This window comes from Sus scrofa, chromosome 1, assembly GCF_054392235.1.
Source record: "Sus scrofa isolate SSC_HxYL_T2T_F1_AM1 chromosome 1, Sscrofa_HxYL_maternal_Yorkshire_Landrace_v2.0, whole genome shotgun sequence".
Classification (NCBI taxonomy): Eukaryota; Metazoa; Chordata; class Mammalia; order Artiodactyla; family Suidae; genus Sus; species Sus scrofa.
The window spans coordinates 15,383,311-15,403,946 of NC_139383.1; the positions used below are offsets into that span (position 1 = coordinate 15,383,311).

The 20,636-nt window shown below is 43.5% G+C and overlaps 1 protein-coding gene across 4 annotated transcripts in view; it reads right to left on the minus strand.

Moving 5' to 3' along the window:
• PLEKHG1 (pleckstrin homology and RhoGEF domain containing G1) overlaps window positions 1–20,636 on the minus strand; it is a 246,110-nt gene that overhangs the window by 31,940 nt on the left and 193,534 nt on the right. For all 4 annotated transcript variants that reach the window (XM_021086797.2, XM_085023823.1, XM_085023825.1 and 1 more), the window contains 5 exons: window positions 19,351–19,420; window positions 13,623–13,669; window positions 7,124–7,274; window positions 2,627–2,758; window positions 43–225 (listed from right to left, as the gene is read on the minus strand). In XM_021086797.2, the coding sequence (XP_020942456.2) occupies window positions 43–225; window positions 2,627–2,758; window positions 7,124–7,274; window positions 13,623–13,669; window positions 19,351–19,420 (583 nt within the window). The remainder of the gene's footprint in view (window positions 1–42; window positions 226–2,626; window positions 2,759–7,123; window positions 7,275–13,622; window positions 13,670–19,350; window positions 19,421–20,636) is intronic.

The following is a 20,636-nucleotide window of genomic DNA, read 5'->3' on the forward strand; positions in this document are numbered from 1 at the left end:
CGGCGCCCCACGTCCCTGCCGGGCACCCCGATTCAGACCTACCAGGATGTGAGCTTTGTAGGTGAACGTGTCATCTCTCTTTTTGGTGATGAGAAGCAGCTTGTCAAAGAGGAAGAGCGTCCGCTCGTTCTTGGCCCGCTGGAGGCGGAACGTTCCCTCGAGCACCAGTTCGCCGTAGCTGGTCAGGTCTGGCCCCTTCCAGTTAGTGAGCAAACTTTGTATCTCCTGAAAAAAGCGAATGTTCCCTGTGATTCAACAGGAGGTGGAAGGCAAGGCAGTGAGGACACGGTGCCCACCTGCTGAGGCTCGAGACCCGTGTCTCCACATCTGGGACAGGGTCTAAGGGCCCTGCATGGTGTCCGTCTGATGTCCTCAACAGAAATCTAATTTATAGCAGCTGTCACTTAAGGGTTAACAGAAGTGAACCAAGTTGTTAGATGACAAGTTGCTAATGACACATTTTTACTTTTTTATTTTTTTTGCTTTTCAGGGCTGCACCCTTGGCCCATGGAGGCTCCCAGACTAGGGGCTGCCTGTGCTGCAGCCATAGCAACGCAGGATCCGAGCTACATCTGCAACCTACACCACAGCTCACAGCAAGGCTGGATCCTGAACCCACTGAGCGAGGCCAGGGATCAAACCCACAACCTCATGGTTCCTAGTGGGATTCGTTTCCATTGTGCCACGACGGGAACGCCAGCAAATACTTATTTCCATCCTTCAATAATCCATCTACTGAGGTTGGCCACGGAGTTATGTCTTTCAAAGGCCAGGTAAAGAGGCTGTGGGTGTGTGGCCTTCTCAGCCACCCTTCCCGGGACCTGCTTGCCCCTGGTGCTCTGGATAAAAGCCTTCAGAGCCACTGACTGCAAAAGGCTCCTTCCAGAACCTGAAGCCCACACCACACACAAGCAACTTAAAAGTGAGGCCTGTATAAAATCACACAAGATACATTATCTCGGAAATTTCTTGATATTACTCCCATTTATTTGCAAAAAGGAAATGAATGTTTCTTCACCACTTTTTAAAATTTTAAAATTAAAAAATTTTTAGGGCTGTACATGCAGCATATGGAAGTTCCCAGGCTACGGGTCGAATCAGGGCTGCAGCTTCTGGACTACGCCATAGCAACATGGAATCTGAGCTGCACCTGTGACCTACACCACAGCTCATGGCAACGATGGATCCTTAAACCACTGAGCAAGGCCAGGGATCGAACCTGCAACCTAACTCCCCTTTTGTTTATAGTGCATCTTTTTTGAGGTGCCCAGGGTATGACCACTGACATAGCATCGGTCCAAAGTTCCCAGGAATTTAGGGCTCAAAATGTTGGTGATGGAAGGGAACCTTAGCAAACTTGACTTATTTTAAAAATGAGGATGCAAAAATGTAGTGCTGGAATCTCTTCCCTGATGAAACTGCCAAGGACCTGGTCCTGGACTGAGCCCTCCTTCCTCCAAGCACCTGTCCCTTTGCCACCCAGTCACCCCCTCATGATTTGCATGAAGTAGTGAGAGAGGAATAGAGGCTTAAATCCCTTTAAACAGTTTGGAGAAGGTTGCTTTCAACAAGAATGACTTATTTGTGGAGTTCCCATTGTGGTGCAGCAGAAATGAATCCGACTAGGAACCAGGAGGTTTCGGGTTTGATTCCTGGCCTTGCTTAGTGTGTTAAGGATCTAGTGTTGCTGTGAGCCGTGGTGTAGGTCATAGATGAGGCTCGGGTCCTGTGTTGCTGTGGCTGTGGTATAGGCTACAGCTGCAGCTCCGATTCTATCCCCTGGCCAGGGAACCTCCATACGCAGTAGGTGCGGCCCTAAAAAGCACACACACACACATGAATTACTTATTCGTAATTAATATAAAATAAAGCCTTGGGAGTTCTTGTTGTGGCTCAGTAGGTTAGGGACCCATCTGTGTAAGGATGAGGGTTCAATCTCTGGCCTTGCTCATTGGGTTAAGGATCCAGCATTGCTGTGAGCTGTGGTGTAGGTTTCAGATGTGGTTCGGATCCCAAGTTGCTGTGGTGGTGGCGTAGGCCAGTAGCTGAAGCTCTGATTCCACCCCTAGACTGGGAACTTACATATGTTGCTGGTGTGGCCCTAAAAAGAAAAAAAAATAAAATAAAATAAGGACTTGGCAGACTCACATTTTTAATTTGGGTTATTGAAGAGGCTGTGAGGAAACTATTAATTCGAATGTTACAAATTAACTTTCTCTTAAATGGGGGGAGAGGGAATAAACTGGGAGTCTGGGATTAACATACACATTCCACCCAATACAGCAGAGGGAAACAACAAGGCCTCCTGTAGAGCACAGGGAATTAGACTCAGTGTCTTGCAGTAAGGGAAGAGCATCTGGAAAAGAATGTATATAGGTAACTGAATCCCATCGCTGAATACCTGAAACTAATATAGCTGATTGTAAATCGGCTACACTTCAAGAAAAAGGAAAGGAAAAAATAGCCACACTAACCCATGACCCGTCTGATCAATGTCCTGACACTTTCTCAGGGAGAATGATGAGCAACACTGAGCAGCCTTAATATCTAATTTGGGGGATGATAACAAGTCGTACACCTGTACCAGGCACAGCCCCCCCACCCCACCCCTGCCCTGAGGCTTCACCTGTAACCGGACGGCATGTTCATGCTTCCGCTTCATGTCATTGATGTGCCAGGCGACTCGCTGCATCGTGTCTATAGCATCAAGTACCACATCGTAGCCTTCTGTGTCCTTGTCAAGGTGATTTTCTATTTCCTTAAAAACAACCAACCAAACAAAACCCTAGTTATTTTCCTTTTTTTTTTTCATACATTCAGTGAAATGAATGGCACTTCTATGATTCATTTCTCGTTTTATAATTTTTTGGTTTTTTTCTTATCTATTTATTATTATTATTATTAAAGGGTAGTTGATTTACAATGTTTTGCCAAGTTCTGTTGTACAACAAAGTGATCCAATCACACACATTTCCCTGTCCTGTACAGTAGGATCCCACCACTCTCATTTTATTTTTTATTTTTGTTTTTTTCAGGGCCGCTCCTGCGGCATAGGGAGGTTCCCAGGCTAGGGGTCCAATTGGAGCTGTAGCTGCTGACCTACACCATAGCTTCTGGCAATGCCAGATCCTCAACCCACTGAGCAAGGGCAGGGATCGAACCCGCAACCTCATGGTTCCTAGTCGTATTCGTTAACCACTAAGCCACGACAGGAACTCCCTCATTTTATTTTTGATTATTTATTTACACACTACCATCATTTCTTGAGATTTTGAGATAACTCTCCAGTAATAAGTAACAACATGGTAATAAGACAGGAATAAAAACAGAATTAGGAAAAAGAAAGTCAATAAGGTTGAAACAAGACAAGCATACAGGGCATTAAGTCTCACAGTATTAGAGCTACTGTATAGATAAGAGAGTGGATATTATAGTTGGAGATTTATGAACTTCCACATGGCCAATGTAGTAGAGTTCTCAAGTAATATAGTTCTCACTCTTATAATATAGGAAACATATTTTTTTTTCTTCCAGAGGAAGCAAAACTAACACACAGGGCTTAATATGTAAGGACCTAAAAAAATTTGTGGACATTATGTTAAAAAATACCTATGTAGCAAGCACATTTTCATGTAGTCAAGGCTTTAAAACCCCAAATGAAATTCACTAAAGATGAAGTATTGAAAGAGAACTCACGGTTAAGTACTCACTCTCTGATGGTCTGAATATGCAACACCAGCACTTAGCTGCACTTAACTGAGCTGAGTATCAGTCCCAAGGAGATGAGCAAGGGACATGATTCTAATTCTTTCAAGCACATGAGACACATGTCCGTAGATTCCTCATGAGTTTAAGGAAAGAGACTACTGCATAGTTCTTTTAAACCTTTATCTTCCCAACAATGCCCACCAGAGAGCTGGGTGGTAAATAAATGCCTATTTAATTGAAACTATAGCTTCTTAAAAGAGTGTAAGTTATAAATACCTAAATTGCAATGTAAGTATCTAAAACAGTAAGGAGATATTACAGTCAATTCAATCATTTTTATGATACTTATCATGCATGAAGGTTAAGCTTAAGGGTGGAGATTGAATCTTATGGTATAAATCATGAAAACCGGTTCCACTGTTTTATAGTCACACTTGAAACTCTGTGTCCTCAAGTTTTCCATTCAGCTAGAAAGTGGAAAGAACTTACATTTTCCTTCCACACTCAGACTCAGCTATTGGAGAGGTCCTGAGGAACCATTTCACTAAACTAACGACTCCCAGGTCAAGTTCAAGATCAAGAGCGAACTTTAAGAAATAATAATTTCCTCTTTTAGTCTGAGAGGCAATCCTGTTCATCCATGGACAGGCTCAGAAGTACAGAGTGTATTCCTGTGCACGTCTTCATGGCTGGCTACCCAACTTTGAAGTGATGCAAATGCCACAGAAGGAACACTCCAAATCAACGATAAAAGCAAAAATACTTCAAAGGCCACCAGAAGTCAGTTTTCAGTGAATCTAACCATGTCCTTCTCTTTTTTTTTTCCCCATTACTACCAGCTGTTATGGAGTGGATGTCTGTGTCCTCCACAAGTTCACATGTTGAAATCCTAACCTGCAATGAGCTGGTATGAGGAGGTGGGGCCTCTGTAGGTGACTAGACCATAAGGGTGGGGCCCCTGCGAATGCGGTTAGTGCCCTCATCTAAGAGACCCCAGAAAGCAATCTTACCTTTTCCCGCCATGTGAAGAAACAAGGAGAAGAACTTAACCTGGGACTTAACCAGGCTGGTGCCCTGATCCCGGGCTTCCAGCCTCCAGAACTGGGAGAAATAAAAGTTGGTTGGCCAAGCCACCCAGCCTGTGGTATTTTGCTATAGCAGCCTGCAAGAGGACACCAGCTTTTGATTTAGAAGGCAAGTGCTGTTTTCCCTAGCAGTTAAGTTTTTCTAAGGATCTTGACTTGTTATATCTGACATGCTTAAGTAACAGAGATCTGAGACTTTCCTTTTGATTGGCTTACTGTCTGGAAAGCCATAAGGAGAGAGTACTAGGGCACATGAGTTTTAGATGCCAGATTAGCAGAGTCCAGCAAAGATCTATCCTGGGAAAGCTAGTATATTTTAAAGAATTATTTGGACACCGATTCAGCAAATCAATCCCATTAAATTTAGAGGGCATTCATACCAATTTTTTTTTCACTCATAATAATTAAAGTAATATCCCCAACATGGCTTCATAATGTTCTCCCAAGAGGAGCCAAGCAGGCAAAACAGATAAAGCTGAGACATTTCTGGTAAAGCAGGACCACAAAGAGTTCTTAAAAGGATGGAAGATAGTATGAGAAAAAGAATGTGTGTGCATATATGTGTGTGTGTGTGTGTGTGTGTGTGTGTGTGTGTATGACTGGGATGCTGTGCAGCAGAAATTGACATGATACTATAATCAGCTATAGTCTAATAAAAAGAAAATAAAATTAAAAAAAGTTCAAGTGCATGTGAACGAAGCAACCTTGGAATGCTTATCCAAATAAAAAACCTGGAACCATTTAAAAAGAGATACATGTAAAGTACAGACAAGTTGACATAGATGGGAATTCTGAATTAAACTCTTTTGGAAAAAATCTTTAATGTAGTATCACAAATAATAAAATAAAAAGAGCTTATTTTTATGGACCACCTGGGAGGCACCGTGAACGTGGGAAATTGACAGGATTTGAGCCCAGGCAGTCTTGCACAAGCCCTGCTCCTACTGGCTTTGCTATCCTGTCTTTCTCAAGTTGCAAAGACAATTGATTCCTCCTCCAGAGTGAAATTACTTTCGAGAACACTTTTCCCCATTTTTACTAGCTGTCTGAGAGGTAAGAAATGAGAATGTATGCGAGCTCTGTCTACCTTTGTTTCTTTCTTTTCTTTTTTCCAGACATGTCTTTATTCTTAAAGACATTGGAAATGCCAACATTTTAAAAATCTGTCACATAAGTTGAAAAAGGCAAAAGAATCCAAAACTCCCGCAGTTTTCTCTCTCCCCACAAACTTTGTCGTGAAGCTTTGCGGCCCGTCTCCTGACTCTGTTTTCCCCTTGGTGCCCCCAGGTGAACTCATAGTGTGGAAGGGCCACTCCCGGCCGTGACCGGGACCCCCAGAGGGTCACCCCCCATGCACCCAGCTCTGTACTCCTAGCTCATCTGGTCTGCTGGGCTGCAGGCACTCAGACAGGGGCACCTCCAGATGCCCTGTCCCGCCCCCATCAGTTTTCCTCCAAGGAAGTTGTCCTGGTTAGAGGATCCCCTCTTTCCCAGGAGTGCAGTCCTCTGGATTTGCTGAGCCCCAGCTTGAGGAAGGTCTCCCTTTGTTTCTAAAGCCTTCTGGAGTTCTGTACAAATCATGAGACGTGATTTAAAGGAAACAGACCCCGAAGCAATGTGAAGCTCAGGGCAAAGATCATTCATCATGCTGCGCACCTGTCTTCTCCCCTTTCAGCCCCTTCTCTTTGCTCCTACAAAAGCCGATCTATGACAAATAGCTCTCCCTCCCAACTGCCTACTGAATCTGGGCTCATGGAAATACAATAACATTAAAAAAAAAATCTGTGGTTCATTAAGATGATAGCTTCTGGAGCTCCTGTTGTGGCTCAGCGAATCTGACTAGTATTCATGAGGATGCAGGTTCGATCCCTGGCCTTGCTCAGTGGGTTAAGGATCCAATGTTACTGTGAGCTGTGTGTGTTGCAGGTCACAGATATGGCTCAGATCTGGTGTTGCTGTGGCTGTGCTGTAGGCTGGCAATTGCAACTCTGATTTGACCCCTAGCCTGGTAACGTCCATATGCTACATGTGCAGCTCTAAAAAGCATAAAAACAAAAAAAAGAAAAGAAAAGAAAAAAAGTGAAGCACTCCTAAGCCTGATTACCATCAGAGCGAAAATGAGTCTTTACTTGGCTGTTGTCAATGAAGCTGCAGGCCTAGAATATAAACATCTCTAATTCCTCAAAGCAGATTAGTCAGTTGTAAAGTATGAGTGTGGAAAATGTTTCCATATGTCTATAGCCTTTTCTGATTTTTTTTCTCCTAAGCTTAATACATACACACAAAATCCCCACCCCCTGGAAAGGACTTCAAGCAAAGCAGAAACTTACATGCAAAAGAAGATGATACTTGAGAATCCGCTGAACTGGTTTCAAGAGATAGGACCCCAAAGGCAGTGAGTGTTTCAAAGTTTCCTGACGCTCCCGGAAGAATTTAGCCAGCATCTTATTCCTCATGCACTCGGTGAGCACCGCCACTGATCTGCAAGCAGAACAAATACTTGAAAAATCTAAACGGTAACTCTTGACATGGGTAATTCAAGTTTTAAATGCCAGAGTGTATTAATGCCTTAAAACAGGTAAGGTGGTAACTGAGCTATAGGAAGACTAGAACGCCTCAGGGCAGGTTAGGAAAAGGTGTCCCACTGGGTGGGTGAATTAGAAAAAAACACTAATAATGCCATTTGCAGCAACATGGATGGACATAGAGATTCTCATGAAGTAAGTCAGAGAGAGAAAGACAAATACCTTAGGATATCACTTACACATGGAATGTAAAACAAATGATACAAATGAACTTATTTACAAAACAGAAACAGTTTCATGGATATAGATTTCAAGCTTACCTTACCAAAGAGCACAGGTGGGGGAGGGGGCTCGACTAGGGGTTTGGGATTGGCATGTACACACTACTGTGTATGGAAGGACCGGCCAATGGGGACCTGCTGCCTAGCACAGCGAACTCTACCCGATATAATGTGATCACCTAAATGGGAAAAGAATCTGAAAAAGGATATGTGTACATGTATAGCTTTGTCGTACAGCAGAAATTATCATAACATCGTAAATCCGTGATACTTCAATAAAACTTTAAAAAGTGAAAAAAAAATCCCTTTCAAAAAAAAAAAAAAAAGAGGAGTTCCCATCATGTCTCTTTGGAAATGAATCTGACTAGCATCTATGAGGACTCAGATTTGATTTGGCCTCGCTCAGTGGGTTAAGGATCCAGCGTTGCTGTGAGCTCTGGTGTGTAAGTCACAGACGCAGCTTGGATCTGGTGTTGCTGTGGCTGTGATGCAGGTGGTGGCTGCAGCTCTGATTTGACTTCTGGCCTGGGAACCTACACATGCCTGGGAGTGGTGCTATAAAGACAAAAAACAAACAAACAAAAAAAACAACACACACAAAATAACCCAAAAAACAAAGAAAAGAAAAAAACAGGAGAAAAAGACTTAAAAAGGGTAACAGAACATGAACATATAAACCTAAGCAGAAAGCTCCTTCCTTCAGGGAGAAAAGCAGCCCCTGCCAGGACACAGGACGTGGCATATGGGTTTTGAATTGGAGGTTAGCCCCTCATTCTGCCCCATCTGGGCATCTTTGTGCGGGGCTCCAATTGTACATCTGCCTTCCATTTTCCAGGTTAGACTGCAAGGAGTGGGCACCTCTGCACTAAGAAAAGGGAGGGCCTTCTTCCCAGTAGGTCCAGGCCCATGTCAGACATCTGTCAACAGCCCCCCCTGCTGGTTGCCTTTGTGTAAAACACAAAGTGCAGGACATTGCATGGGGGTCTCTGGACACCTCATCTCCCGAGAAACTTCTTTTTGAGGATCACCAAACAGATCCTTCTTTCCACCTCCAAGTATCTCTCCTCGTTCTAAATTCAGCTTTGGAAACACGTGGATAACCTTGGTTTTAAGGAGCATGCCTTGCAGACTGTTGGAAGAGGAGATCAACATTCCTTCTCCACCACAGCTCCCACAAAGGCAACGAGTACCGCCCCCGAACATCCTAGAGAGCCTAGAGGGATGCTTGCAACAATACTTTTTTTTTTTTTTTTTTTTTTTGCTTTTTAGGGCCACACCTGCGGTATATGGAAGTTCTCAGGCTAGGGGTCGAATCAGAGCTGCAGCTGCCGGCCTATGCCACAGCCACAGCCACACCAGATACTTAACCAACTGAGTGAGGCCAGGGATAGAACTCGAATCCTCATGGATACTAGGTGGGTTTGTAACCAGCTGAGCCACAATGGAAATTGTGACAATGCTCATATCTTATACAGAAAGCGAGCTGGTGGGCTTGTGTGGTCACGCACAAACGGAAATTAAAGTCTTATGGTCTCATAACTTAGAAGGAAGCAGGTGGAAGTAATTTCAACCCCTTTCTCCCCAAGTCAGTAATATGTTTTCAGGATTAATTTAGAAAATCAGAGAGAGCCAAACAACACGATAAAATTTTGGAAGGGACACGGAGGTCTCCTGAGCAAGCCATCAGAATCCCTTTTGTATGCATTGGCGTTGAGAAGTATCTGTTCAAACGGATTTCTTTCCCCACTGAGTCAAGATTTCCAAACTATTCTTCATCATGTGACCCAGGGAGTTTTCTAAGGTTCTTTAGAGTCAGAATCAGCTGCCTGTGGGCCCACCAGCCATCGGAAGTCTTGGGTTCTTGCCCAAGAATAAGACACCTGCAAGGAATCCTGAGTACCCTGAACTCCAGATTCAGGCCGCAGGGAGACATGTGAGGACAGTGACCTGAGCAGGTCTGCGCCCCTCCCTGGGGACGAGAGGGAGGGCTTGTGCCTCTTCACAGCAGAGTCACTGGGGTGTGACTGGCATGAAGAAGGTCATCTGTCAAGGTGTGCAGGTGACATTTAATCTCACTGGCCTGGATCTGGAGGGGGAGGACGTCTTGTCAGATGGGCCAGAGCACCTGGCCCTCTTGGCTTGTGACGACAGGGGCAGGTACCCTCGGCCTCAGAGAGCAAACTGATGGGAGGCAAGGGGACGAGACGAAGTCTTTTTTCTATGAATATGAAATCCGCACTATTGGGCAAGACCCGGCTATGCCTGCTTCGCTGAGAGTGGCTGGGAGCATCTCTCTGCTAACACATTTCTTCCCCTCTTCAAAGTCAGACTCAACAACAACCATAAAACACTTCCTGCAGGAAGCTGCCCTGACTTCTCCCGAGAATTATTCCTCCTTTATTTCATGCATCCTTAGCTTCTATTACACACTGCTAAGTTTGTACTACTTGTATTTATTGATTTTTTTTTTTTTTTTTTTTTTTTTTTTTTTTGGTTTTAGGGCTTCACCTGCTGCTGCATAAGGAAGTTCTCAGGCTAGGGGTCCAATCAGAGCTGTGGCTGTGGTGTAGATCTGTGTCAGATCTGAGCCACAACTGCAGCTCACCACACTCACGAGCCTACACCACAGCTCATGGCAATGCTGGATCCTTAAGCCACTGAGTGAGGCCAGGGATCAAACCCGTGTCCTCGTGGATACTAGTTGGGTTCATTACCACTGAACCACAGTGGGAACTCCCTGTGTTTAATGATTTGATCTTCCCTAATGGCTATTCTGCTGCTGTTTTTGGTTCAGTTCTGACCCTTAAAAGAAAAGAAACTGCCAGAAGGCAAGGGATATCAGTTCCTATTTCCTGCCAACATAACCAAGCTTGGAATTGTGCTCCACAAAGGACAGGTTCTTCTCAACAATGTCCTTGCACATATGACTGTGACTGTCCCCTGACCCTAAAGCAGCCTAGTATATAAAAGCTGCCTTTATTTTGTACTTGCCATGCTTATTACTAAGTCTAAAAAATCTTCTTAATATAAATTTCCAAATTTGCAAATACAGAGGTCATTTCTTCCAATGACAGGTTTATAACGAAATCTACACAGAAATAATCCTCCAAATAAACTCCTCTAAGCATCTCGGATCCCGATAATTGGGTGCAGAACTTGGTTGATTCTTCAGGGATGGAAATTTTTCCCCCTTTCCCTTAGGAAGAAGTTTTATGGAGAAGCTGAGGGTTGATTCTGTGAGGTATCTGGACCAGAGCAATGCTGGCTTTTAGCTTAAGGACCACGGATTTCATTGGGGCAGCCTTCGATTTGTTGACATCTTCAGCACAGAGGTGAAAACAGTCCTTTGAGAAAGAACATTGCTTAAGTGAAACTGTATAAACTCTGCGTGGGTCTGCCCATAAGAAGAAGGGTATGATCTGCATGTGTGTTTTCATTTGGCTTTTAGGGAAACCTGGGAAAAGCGTGGTTGACCAAATAAATGACCACAGCACCATATCCTGACCAATATTTAGAGGAGGAGATGAAAATCCTCAAACAGAAAGTATTTTTCCATCCTAAGTCTGATCCTCTGGCTTCATGCCTTATATTTATTTAGCCTTCTTTTTTTCTTTTCTTTTTTTGGGGGGCCACACCTGCAGCATATGAAGTTCCCAGGCTAGGGGCTACACCACAGCCACGTAGTGCCAGACCCAAACCCCGTCTGTGACCTATACCACAGCTCATGGCAATGTTGGATTCTTAACCCACGGATCAAGGCCAGGGATGGAACTCACATCCTCATGGGTACTAGGCAGGTTCATTACTGCTAAGCCATGACAGGAGCTCCTTCGTCTTTTAATCCAGAGCGGCTTTCCAGGGCCACCCCTAAGCAGGAATGGCCCACTTGCTCTTCCTTACGCCTGTGGTGCTGTGGGCTCAGCCTGCTGGCTTCGCTTTTAGGTGGCTCCCACAGTCCACTTTATCCTCAGGGAAATGTCTCTACCAAGACTGACTACAGGGTATATAAAGTCCTCTGAGCTCTTTCCTGGTTCATCTCTAACATAACAAGTCAAGGAGTTTCTGTCGTGGCTCAGTGGTTAACGAATCCAACTAGGAACCATGAGGTTTCGGGTTCGATCCCAGGCCTTTCTCAGTGGGTTAAGGATCCGGCGTTGCCGTGAGCTGTGGTGTAGGTTGCAGACGTGGCTCGGATCCCACGTTGCTGTGGCTCTGGCGTAGGCCGGTGGCTACACTCCGATTCAACCCCTAGCCTGGGAACCTCCATATGCCTCGGGAGCGGCCCTAGAAAAGGCAAAAAGACAAAAACAAACAAACAAACAAAAAAACCCCAAAAAATAAAACATAACAACTCAAGTCCTGCTAGTCACGTGGGAAAACAGAGGGTAGAAAGATATGGCTGCGGGAAGGAATCACAAAGCTTCCGAAACTTTACAATGATGTAGGTACCTGAGGTCTGAGGTTGGACAAACTGGTTCAAATCCCAGCCAGATCTAGTCCCTTATCAGCCACGTGACCCTTGTAAAATCGATGCACCTAGTGGAGGCTCAATTATCCCATCCACGCAGTGGGGATGGGCGGGGATGATGAAGATGAACCAGCATTTGTTGAGGACCCATTAGAGGCCAGGCTCTCTGCTGTCTGTGTGTTCAATGTGTTCTGCTCTTCTTTATTTTTGTTTTTTCCTAGGGCCCTACCTGTGGCCTATGAAGGTTCCCAGGCTAGGGGTTGAATTGGAGCTGAAACCGCCCGCCTACACCACAGCCACAGTAATGCCAGATCCAAGCCACATCTGCCACCTATACCACAGCTCATGACAACGCTGGATCCTTAACCACTGAGTGAGGCCAGGGATTGAAACTGCGTCCTCATGGATGCCGGTCAGGTTAACTGCTGAGCCATGATGGCAACTCCCACTTTTCTTTAATCCCTCAATAACTCTAGATTGCTGGGGAAACTAAATTCAACACCATTTTCTATTTACAGTATTGGGCACAGTGCTTAGAAATCAATAAGTGTGCAGTCAATGTCTTTTACAGAAAAAAGAATTTCTTACAGTGTGATCTGTGGTCTTAGGCGCGATTACCTTACTAAACTGGTCACTAGATTGTCCAGAGGCTGCTCGCTAAACTGCCCTCCTGCCAGGACCCCTGATATGGGCAAAACTGAAGCAACGGCCCAGGTGGCAAGATGAGTTCTCTTTTTTCTTTCTTTCTTTTTTTCTTTTTTCTTTCTTTCTTTTTTTTTTTTTTTTTTTTTGTGTGTGTGTGTGTGTCTTTTTAGGGCCGTACCCAAGGTAAATGGAAGTTTCTAGGCTAGGAGTCAAATCAGAGCTGTAACCGCCAGCCACAGCCACAGCTAAGAGGGATCTGAGCCGTGCCTGCGACCTACTCCACTGCTCACGGCAATGTCAGATCCTTTAACTCACTGAACAAGGCCAGGGATTGGACCTCCATCCTCAGGGATGCGAATCGGGTTCGTGACTGCTGAGCCACAGCAGGAACTCCGAGTCCTCTTTTCTCATATAAGCTTATTATAATCCTTCCTTTCTTTGAACCCCATAAAACTTATGTAGCAAAAAACCCATCAATAGGTCAAAATGTATAGCAAAATATAATAAAACAGAACATATTTTATCTCCAGCTAGATTACACAAACTCATTAGCAGTGCATTCCACATTCTTAAAAACATGGCACACCTGCAAGAAGGTTAACAGATAAGCCTTCTAGCCAAACACAACTGGTTTACTTGGTTATCCAAGGAAGGACATCTAACAATCTTTTTGGTCTCTTTCAAGGTCTTTCACAAGTCTTCCCACCACTGGCTCTGCTGGGGACTCCCCATGCCTGGATGGATCAGTATCTGGGTACCCCTGTGATTTGTTCTTCGCACGTTCACAGTTTTCCCATCGTATGCAGCTCAGTGCCAGGCACATATGCCAACCACCATATACACTGGACCGACCGACTTAAAACAATATGAAGGTACACAAAAGTAACATTTGCGCATTTCCAAGTCATACCTGGGATAGTTGGTGCAATACTGGGTGTAAATGTGGAACTCTTCACTCTGCAAGGAAACAAAAGAGATTTTATAGGCAAAAAAGCAGAGACATCAACATTCAGTCAAAAACAATAAAAAGTATGTCATTCATACCTTTAAATTTGTGCCCCTAATGACACTGCCCTCTTCCCTGAGCCCCACTGGCACTTCCCTGTGCCCTTTATCTGCTGGATCTTTACCTAGAACCCACACGCACTTGAACTCATCTGAGCTCGTTCAACACTTATTGAGCATCTGGTGCATTGGAAGAATCTGAAAGCAAATAGGAAGAGAAAGAAAACAGGGTTTCTATCCACAGATGCTGAGGGCCTGCTAGAGGATTTGCAGTGTGGGAGAGAAATACAAGCAGACAATTGAAATACCATGTGGTCAGAACATGTTGGAAGCGTGTGCAGAGAACAAGAAAGCTGCTGCCCACTTTCAAGCCTTGTGTGTACAGTTTTCTTTGCCCACTGTCTCTTCCATCTTCTTCACTGGGCAGCCACTAGGCACCCTTTGAGACTGAACTTAGGCTTTATCTCTTAGGGGACTTCCTTGAGTTCTCAGGCCAAGCTGGCTGCTCCTACTTTGGGATTCCCAAACAACCAATGTCAACCTATCCTGCAGCATTTGCCAAAGGATAATGACATTTCCGGTGTATCTGTCTGTCTTCCACTTCATGCTGTGAGTTCCTGCAGGTTGGGGGCCCACCTGGCACATCAAGTTTGTTGAACACCTCTCTCTTACGAAGCTGAGAAGTATTTTAGAGCAGGACCCAAATCTACTCACCTGTATGCATCTAGCATGGTAGCAATGCCCCAGATGCAATAAGTGTGTGGCTGATGTAGAGTTCTTGCCTTTGGGAGTTCCCATCATGGCTCAGTGGTTAACAAATCCGACTAGGAACCATGAGGTTGCGGGTTCGATCCCTGCCCTTGCTCAGTGGGTTAAGGATCCGGCGTTGCCGTGAGTTGTGGTGTAGGTTGCAGACGCGGCTCAGATCCTGCGTTGCTGTGGCTGCGGTGTAGGCCGGTGGCTACAGCTCCGATTCAACCCCTACCCTGGGAACCTCCACATGCAGTGGGAGCGGCCCAAGAAACGGCAGAAAAAAAAAAAAAGAATTCTTGCCTTTGGTTATGATCTTATTCCAAGTTCCCTTATCAACAAATTCTAGACATAATATCTTTTCATTTGAAAATATATTAGTTTTTTTTTTTTTTTTTTTTTTTAGGGCCGCACTTGTGGCAGATGTAAGTTCCTAGGCTAGTGGTGTAATCAGAGCTGCAGCTGCTGGCCTACACCACAGCCACACGGGATCCGAGCCGTGTCTGCAACTTATACCACAGCTCACAGGAATGCCACATCCCCAACCCACTGAGTGAGGCCAGGGATCGAACTCGTATCCTCATGGATACGAGTTGGATTGGTTTCCACTGCACCACAACAGAAATCCCTTAGTATGTGTCTTTAAAAAGAAGCATCACCATAATGCTATTGTTATATTTAAATAGTTTCATAATATCCCGAGGGTTCATTATCACTATGCATTATGGAGATGTTCTTGCTACTACAGTAATTATTATTCCTAGGCCTTGGCAGTGGACAGAGTTAAGAGTATGCTGTTTTTTAAAGCTAAAATACATGCTTAGTTCATACTAATACTTGCAATTTAGGTTCAGGACTACAGAGTTTTAAATCAGCCTCATTCTTACTCTGATCTTTCTCTCACCAATTCCAGTTCTCCAGGACACAAATGTGAATATTCATTTGCTTTATCTCAAAATATACCCAATAATTTCAGAATAACAGTATCAACACCACCACATAAGATATCATGACTAAACACAGTTAAGGATGTACTTGCTGTATTTTGTCCATAGAGCATTTTTTAATTGATTGGGATTCCTCTGTGTGGTCATGACACAAACTGGATACACAATTAGGCTCATTGTTTCATTTGGCTTTCAATTTTTGGAGACTGTTTTAAACTCTAATTTTATTTTATAATTATGTAAAATAGATATATGATTTCCAAGTCAACTCTCCAAGGAAATGCATATTCAAAGAAGTCTGGCTTCTTTGTTCCTGCTGTGGTGCAGTGGTTTAAGAATCCGGCTGCAGGGGTTTGGGTTGCTGTGGAGGTGCTGGTTCAATTCCTGGCCTGGCACAGTGGGTGGAAGGATCTGGCGTTGCTGCAGCTGTAGCATAGGTGGAACTTCCGTATGCTGCTGGTGTGGGCATTAAAAAAAGAAAGAAAAGAAGAAAGGGCTTCTAGTTCTTTCCTTTCTAGTCTATTCTCTCCCTTCCCCATCAAGAATAATTTTTTAAATCATACAGTTTATCTTTTTTTTTTTTAAACATACACATTTAAATACAGGTATAACCTCCCCATTCCTAGATAAATAAAAACAAACTATACCAGCGAGTCTCAAACTTGCATATTAAAATTTCCTGGAGGGCTTATTAAAACAAGATTCCTGGGCTGCCCTCCCCAGAGTTTCTGATAGAATAGGTCTGGGGTAGGGCCCAAGAATTTGTATTCTAGCAAGTTCTCAGCTAATGCTGATGCTGCTGGTCCAGAAACCACACTCTGAGAACCACAATCCTATACTCCTCTCACCCCAGCCCCTCTCTAGTAGGACACAGAGATATTTTCTCTGCCCTCTTTTTTTTTTTTTCCCCTAGGGCTACACCCATGGCATACAGTTCTCAGGATAGGGGTCAAATCGGAGCTGCAGCTGCCAGCCTCCACCACAGCCACAGCAGCATGGGATCTGAGCCTCATTTGCAACCTACACCACCGCTCACGGTAACACCAGATCCTTAACCCACTGAGTGAGGCCAGGGATTGAACTTGAGTCTTCATGGATACGAGCCGGGTTTGTTACCACAGAGCCACATTGGGAACTCCAGATATAGATATATTCTTTATCGGCTTTTACTGCTTTGTACTACTCCATTATGTGGCTATACCATAGTTCATTTAACCAGCTTTTCACTTATGGGCATTTGGTTATTTCCATATATTGTATATTTCTACACATACATTTATACATGCACAATTACCTATGCATATATAAAATATATATTTCTATATAGTGTATAGATTTATAAATTGTCATGATTATTCCTACAAAGTATAGCTTCACCTTTGTTGAGTTTTTATCACTATCTTTGGAATAGATTTCTGGAAGACGGATTGCTGGAATAAAGGATGAATTTGGATATAATTTTGCTAGATATAGCCAAATTCCTCTCCACAGGGTCTATTTTGTTTCCCCACAATTATGAGAGTATCTGTTTCCCCATGGTCTTGCCAACTCAGGATACTGTCAACATTTTAAGCATAGGGTAGATTTAGGGGGAGGGAGTGGGATGGACTGGGAGTTTAGAGGTAGTAGATGCAAATTAGGACACTTAGAATGGATAAGCAATGAGACCCTACTGTACAGCATAGGGAACTATATCCAGTCTCTTGGCATAGACCATAATGAAAGATAATATGAGAAAAAGAATGTACACATATGTATGACTGGGTGACTTTGCTATATAGCAGAAATTAGTACAACTTTGCAAACCCATTATGCTTTAGTTAAAAAAAAAAAAAGGAAAAAAATCTAAATTAAATTGCCAAATTCTCAAAATAAAAATATAAAATATCTTGATTTCTGGATTCTCTCTCTTTTAATTTTCTTCCCCCTCCCCCCTCCTTTTTTTTTTTTTTTTTTTTTTTTTTTTTTGGTCTTTAGGGCCAACCCTGAGGCGTATGGAAGCTCCTAGGCTAGGAGCTGAATCGGAGCTGCAGCTGCCAGCCTACACTACAGCCACACCGGATCTGAGCCACATCTGTGACCTACACCACAGCTCTCAGCAATGCCTGATCCTTAACCCACTGAGTGAGGCCAGGGATGGAACCCACAACCTCAGGGATACTAGTTGGGTTCTTAACCCGCTGAACTACAATGGGAACGCCTCCTTGTTGTTTTTTTATGGGCAGCAGGTAAGAAGCACTGGCTCTCCGTTGTCAGGAAGGATTTCTGCAGCCTACCCGTACCACAAAAGCAAGGTCATGGATGAATCTCTGTGAAAACCCCAGGGTCCACACAAAAGCTGAAGTCAACCAGCAGCTTTCCCGCTTTCATTGCCGGCCTCTCAATTAAAGCAATCTTCCCCTCCTCCCCAAAGGTGAGCAGCTGGTTGTGTTTCAGAAAATGTAACAGCTTCTAAACTTCAGGAGGCTGAGTGAAAAGCAGGCTGTGCCAGAACCACACGCTCCCTCGCGCTGCTCTGCTCACAAGTGAGAGTGTGGAGTGCTGAAATCTGACTTCTAATTAAACTTGGCGTGATTACAACGAGAAATCAGATTTGGCAGTTGGCAACATGGCCAATAAACAAACTTTTATGTGAATAATTAAGCCAGAGCTAAGCCTATGCTGGATCGTCTTTAATCGACTTGTGATTACAGTTACCAGTAAAAACCCCAATGTTTCCGAAAACTTCTATGTTGTTTATGTGCTGCGGTTACTGTAACACAGCTTCTTTGATACATGTGGAATATCTTTTAACTCATTTCTCCCTCTTTCATCGTCCTTCCCTCTTCCAAATTCCTACACTTCAGGAGAAGTCACCGTGACACACACAGGTCACTTGGGAAAAGAACTGTGTGTGTAAACGCATGTGCATAAACATTTTACACGTTAACACACACCCTCCCATAAAATCAAGTGTCTTATATATAAGCCCCTCAACCTCCTTTAAGAAACCACACATGAAGCTTCAAAACTACTGGATCATCAGAAATGACCCTGGTGGAACAACCTCGGAGGCTGGCCAGCCTGGGGGTGGGGGTGGGAGGGCACCCCTCCAAGTTGACATTGGACTCCAGGACTCTAGATGAGGTGCTAAGTCTCAGATGACCCCAAAGCACTGTCGTGAACTTTGCTTCAACCTTTTGTACATTTGAAACCCCCACTGCAAAAAATCACATGACGTTTTGCTGCAAAAACCATTTCTGCTAGAGGTTTTCCAACCAAAAGTTGTTGTATTTCAAAGAGAAACATAAGATAGGATCCTATATACAGTAGGCAGGCAGTAGGTTGAGAAAGTAAAGGCTGTAAAAGATGTCCTCATATGTTTCAGAATCCCTTCTCTACCTGGGTACAGAGGATAAAGAGACTGCTGCTTAAGCTTTAAAAGTCAAATCCTTTCCTTGTATTTTTCTAAGCCATTAGTGCAACATAAGAAAAATGTAGGGAAAATTAAGAGTGCATTTTTAAGAAGCAGGAGATTAATTCTGCTTCTCTTTATCCTCTAAAGGATAATTACACAGACTAGGCTAGTGCCATATATTTCATATATAAAATATTTAGACCCTAACAGATATTTCCTAACTGATCTAGTAGTATTTTATATGCATTTATTTTTCTAATATTCTTTTATTCTGGATTCTCCCCAAACTGAAAGTTTTTCCTAGGAAAGAAACCTAATGTCTTTCAGTTACTATAGAAATTCTAGGCAACTACTAAGTTAGCCTTACTGGGGATGGATTTTTTTTTTTTTTTCCCCCTTGCTGGTAGGGGGAGGTGAGAACACAGTGTGAGAGCGATTAGTGGCGAACTTCATCCAGCATGGAACACACCAGTCATCTGAACTGAAACCATGTGTGCTCTGACTGTCTTGGTTGGTCCAGAGAGACGAAGCCTGCTTACCTTCGACACAAAGCATTCTGCTATGGCCACGGGGTCATTTTCACAGTTTTCCAAGTCTTGCAGCAGTTCACTAACAAGAAAAAAATAAGAGCCAGAAAGTATTATATTGTAGTCTGAGTGCTGGGGACATCACACACAACTTAGAAGATTTATCATACCATACACAATTTAGAACATTTATACGGCATTTACAAGGAATCATATTTAACCGGATAACTGAGGACCAAGCGTCCCTATATCCAAGGCTTAGTTAAGGGACTTCTCTGAGGTCACGGTGGAACAGGGATGAAGACAGAGGTTTGACCTGTAACTCTCCCACCCAAGATAATCCGTCCCTAACATTTAAGCCTCCAAGACTTTGTCGGCATCTGCCCTCATGCTTACACATACTTATTTATTCATCCACTAGCCTTCCAGGTACCAGATACCACACAAAGCTCTGAGAACAAACACGCAGGGAGCCAAATGAGATATGGTTCCTGGTATCTGGGAGCTTGGAATCCACTGGAAGAGCCAGACATTCAATGAAAAATCACACTGACACTTGTAAAATTATAAACGGAGATAGTGCTCTAAAGGAAAGCTAGACCAGGGAAGGAAGAAATCTCTTTCCTGAGATGAAAATCTGCATTATTTTTAAATCACTTTTTTAAGTCACTAACTGTATAATATGTCATTGTGTGGATGCAGTATAATTAATATGATCTCCCATGGTGGGATACAATTCTATAAATGGAATTGCTGGATCAGAGAGCACTTTCAGTCTAAACGTTAACACATTTCCAAACTGCACTCCAAAGAAGGTAGATCAATATGTACTTTAATACGCTAAGTGTTTATTTTCATCAGCTGTGCATTACATGCTTCATACAAAGTTAAACAATTCTACAGGAATTAGGATAAAAATAGCGGTACAGTTTCTTGCTTCTGGCCTCCCATTTTCAACTGCTGTTCCCTAGGAAACACTTTCAACTCTTGAGCTGTTTTTGGCTGTATGTATCCCTGTTTCCAAACATGCTGATAACGCATTTTTCATTATTGTTCAGTTTAGATATTTACCGTGTAATCTCCCCAAGCTTCACTACCTCTCATCCTCCCAACAATCTCCGTTATGAAATTTAATTAGATGAACAGAATTAACCCGTCAAAGACTATGTCAATATTATTCTCAGCTGAGCCTCGGCATGTATCATAACTACATCTCCTTTCTTGCACAACTGCGTTTTCCCTGGAGTTGATGCAGCCTCTCTTTTTTTGTTGCTTTGTTTTCAAAATACGCTCCACTA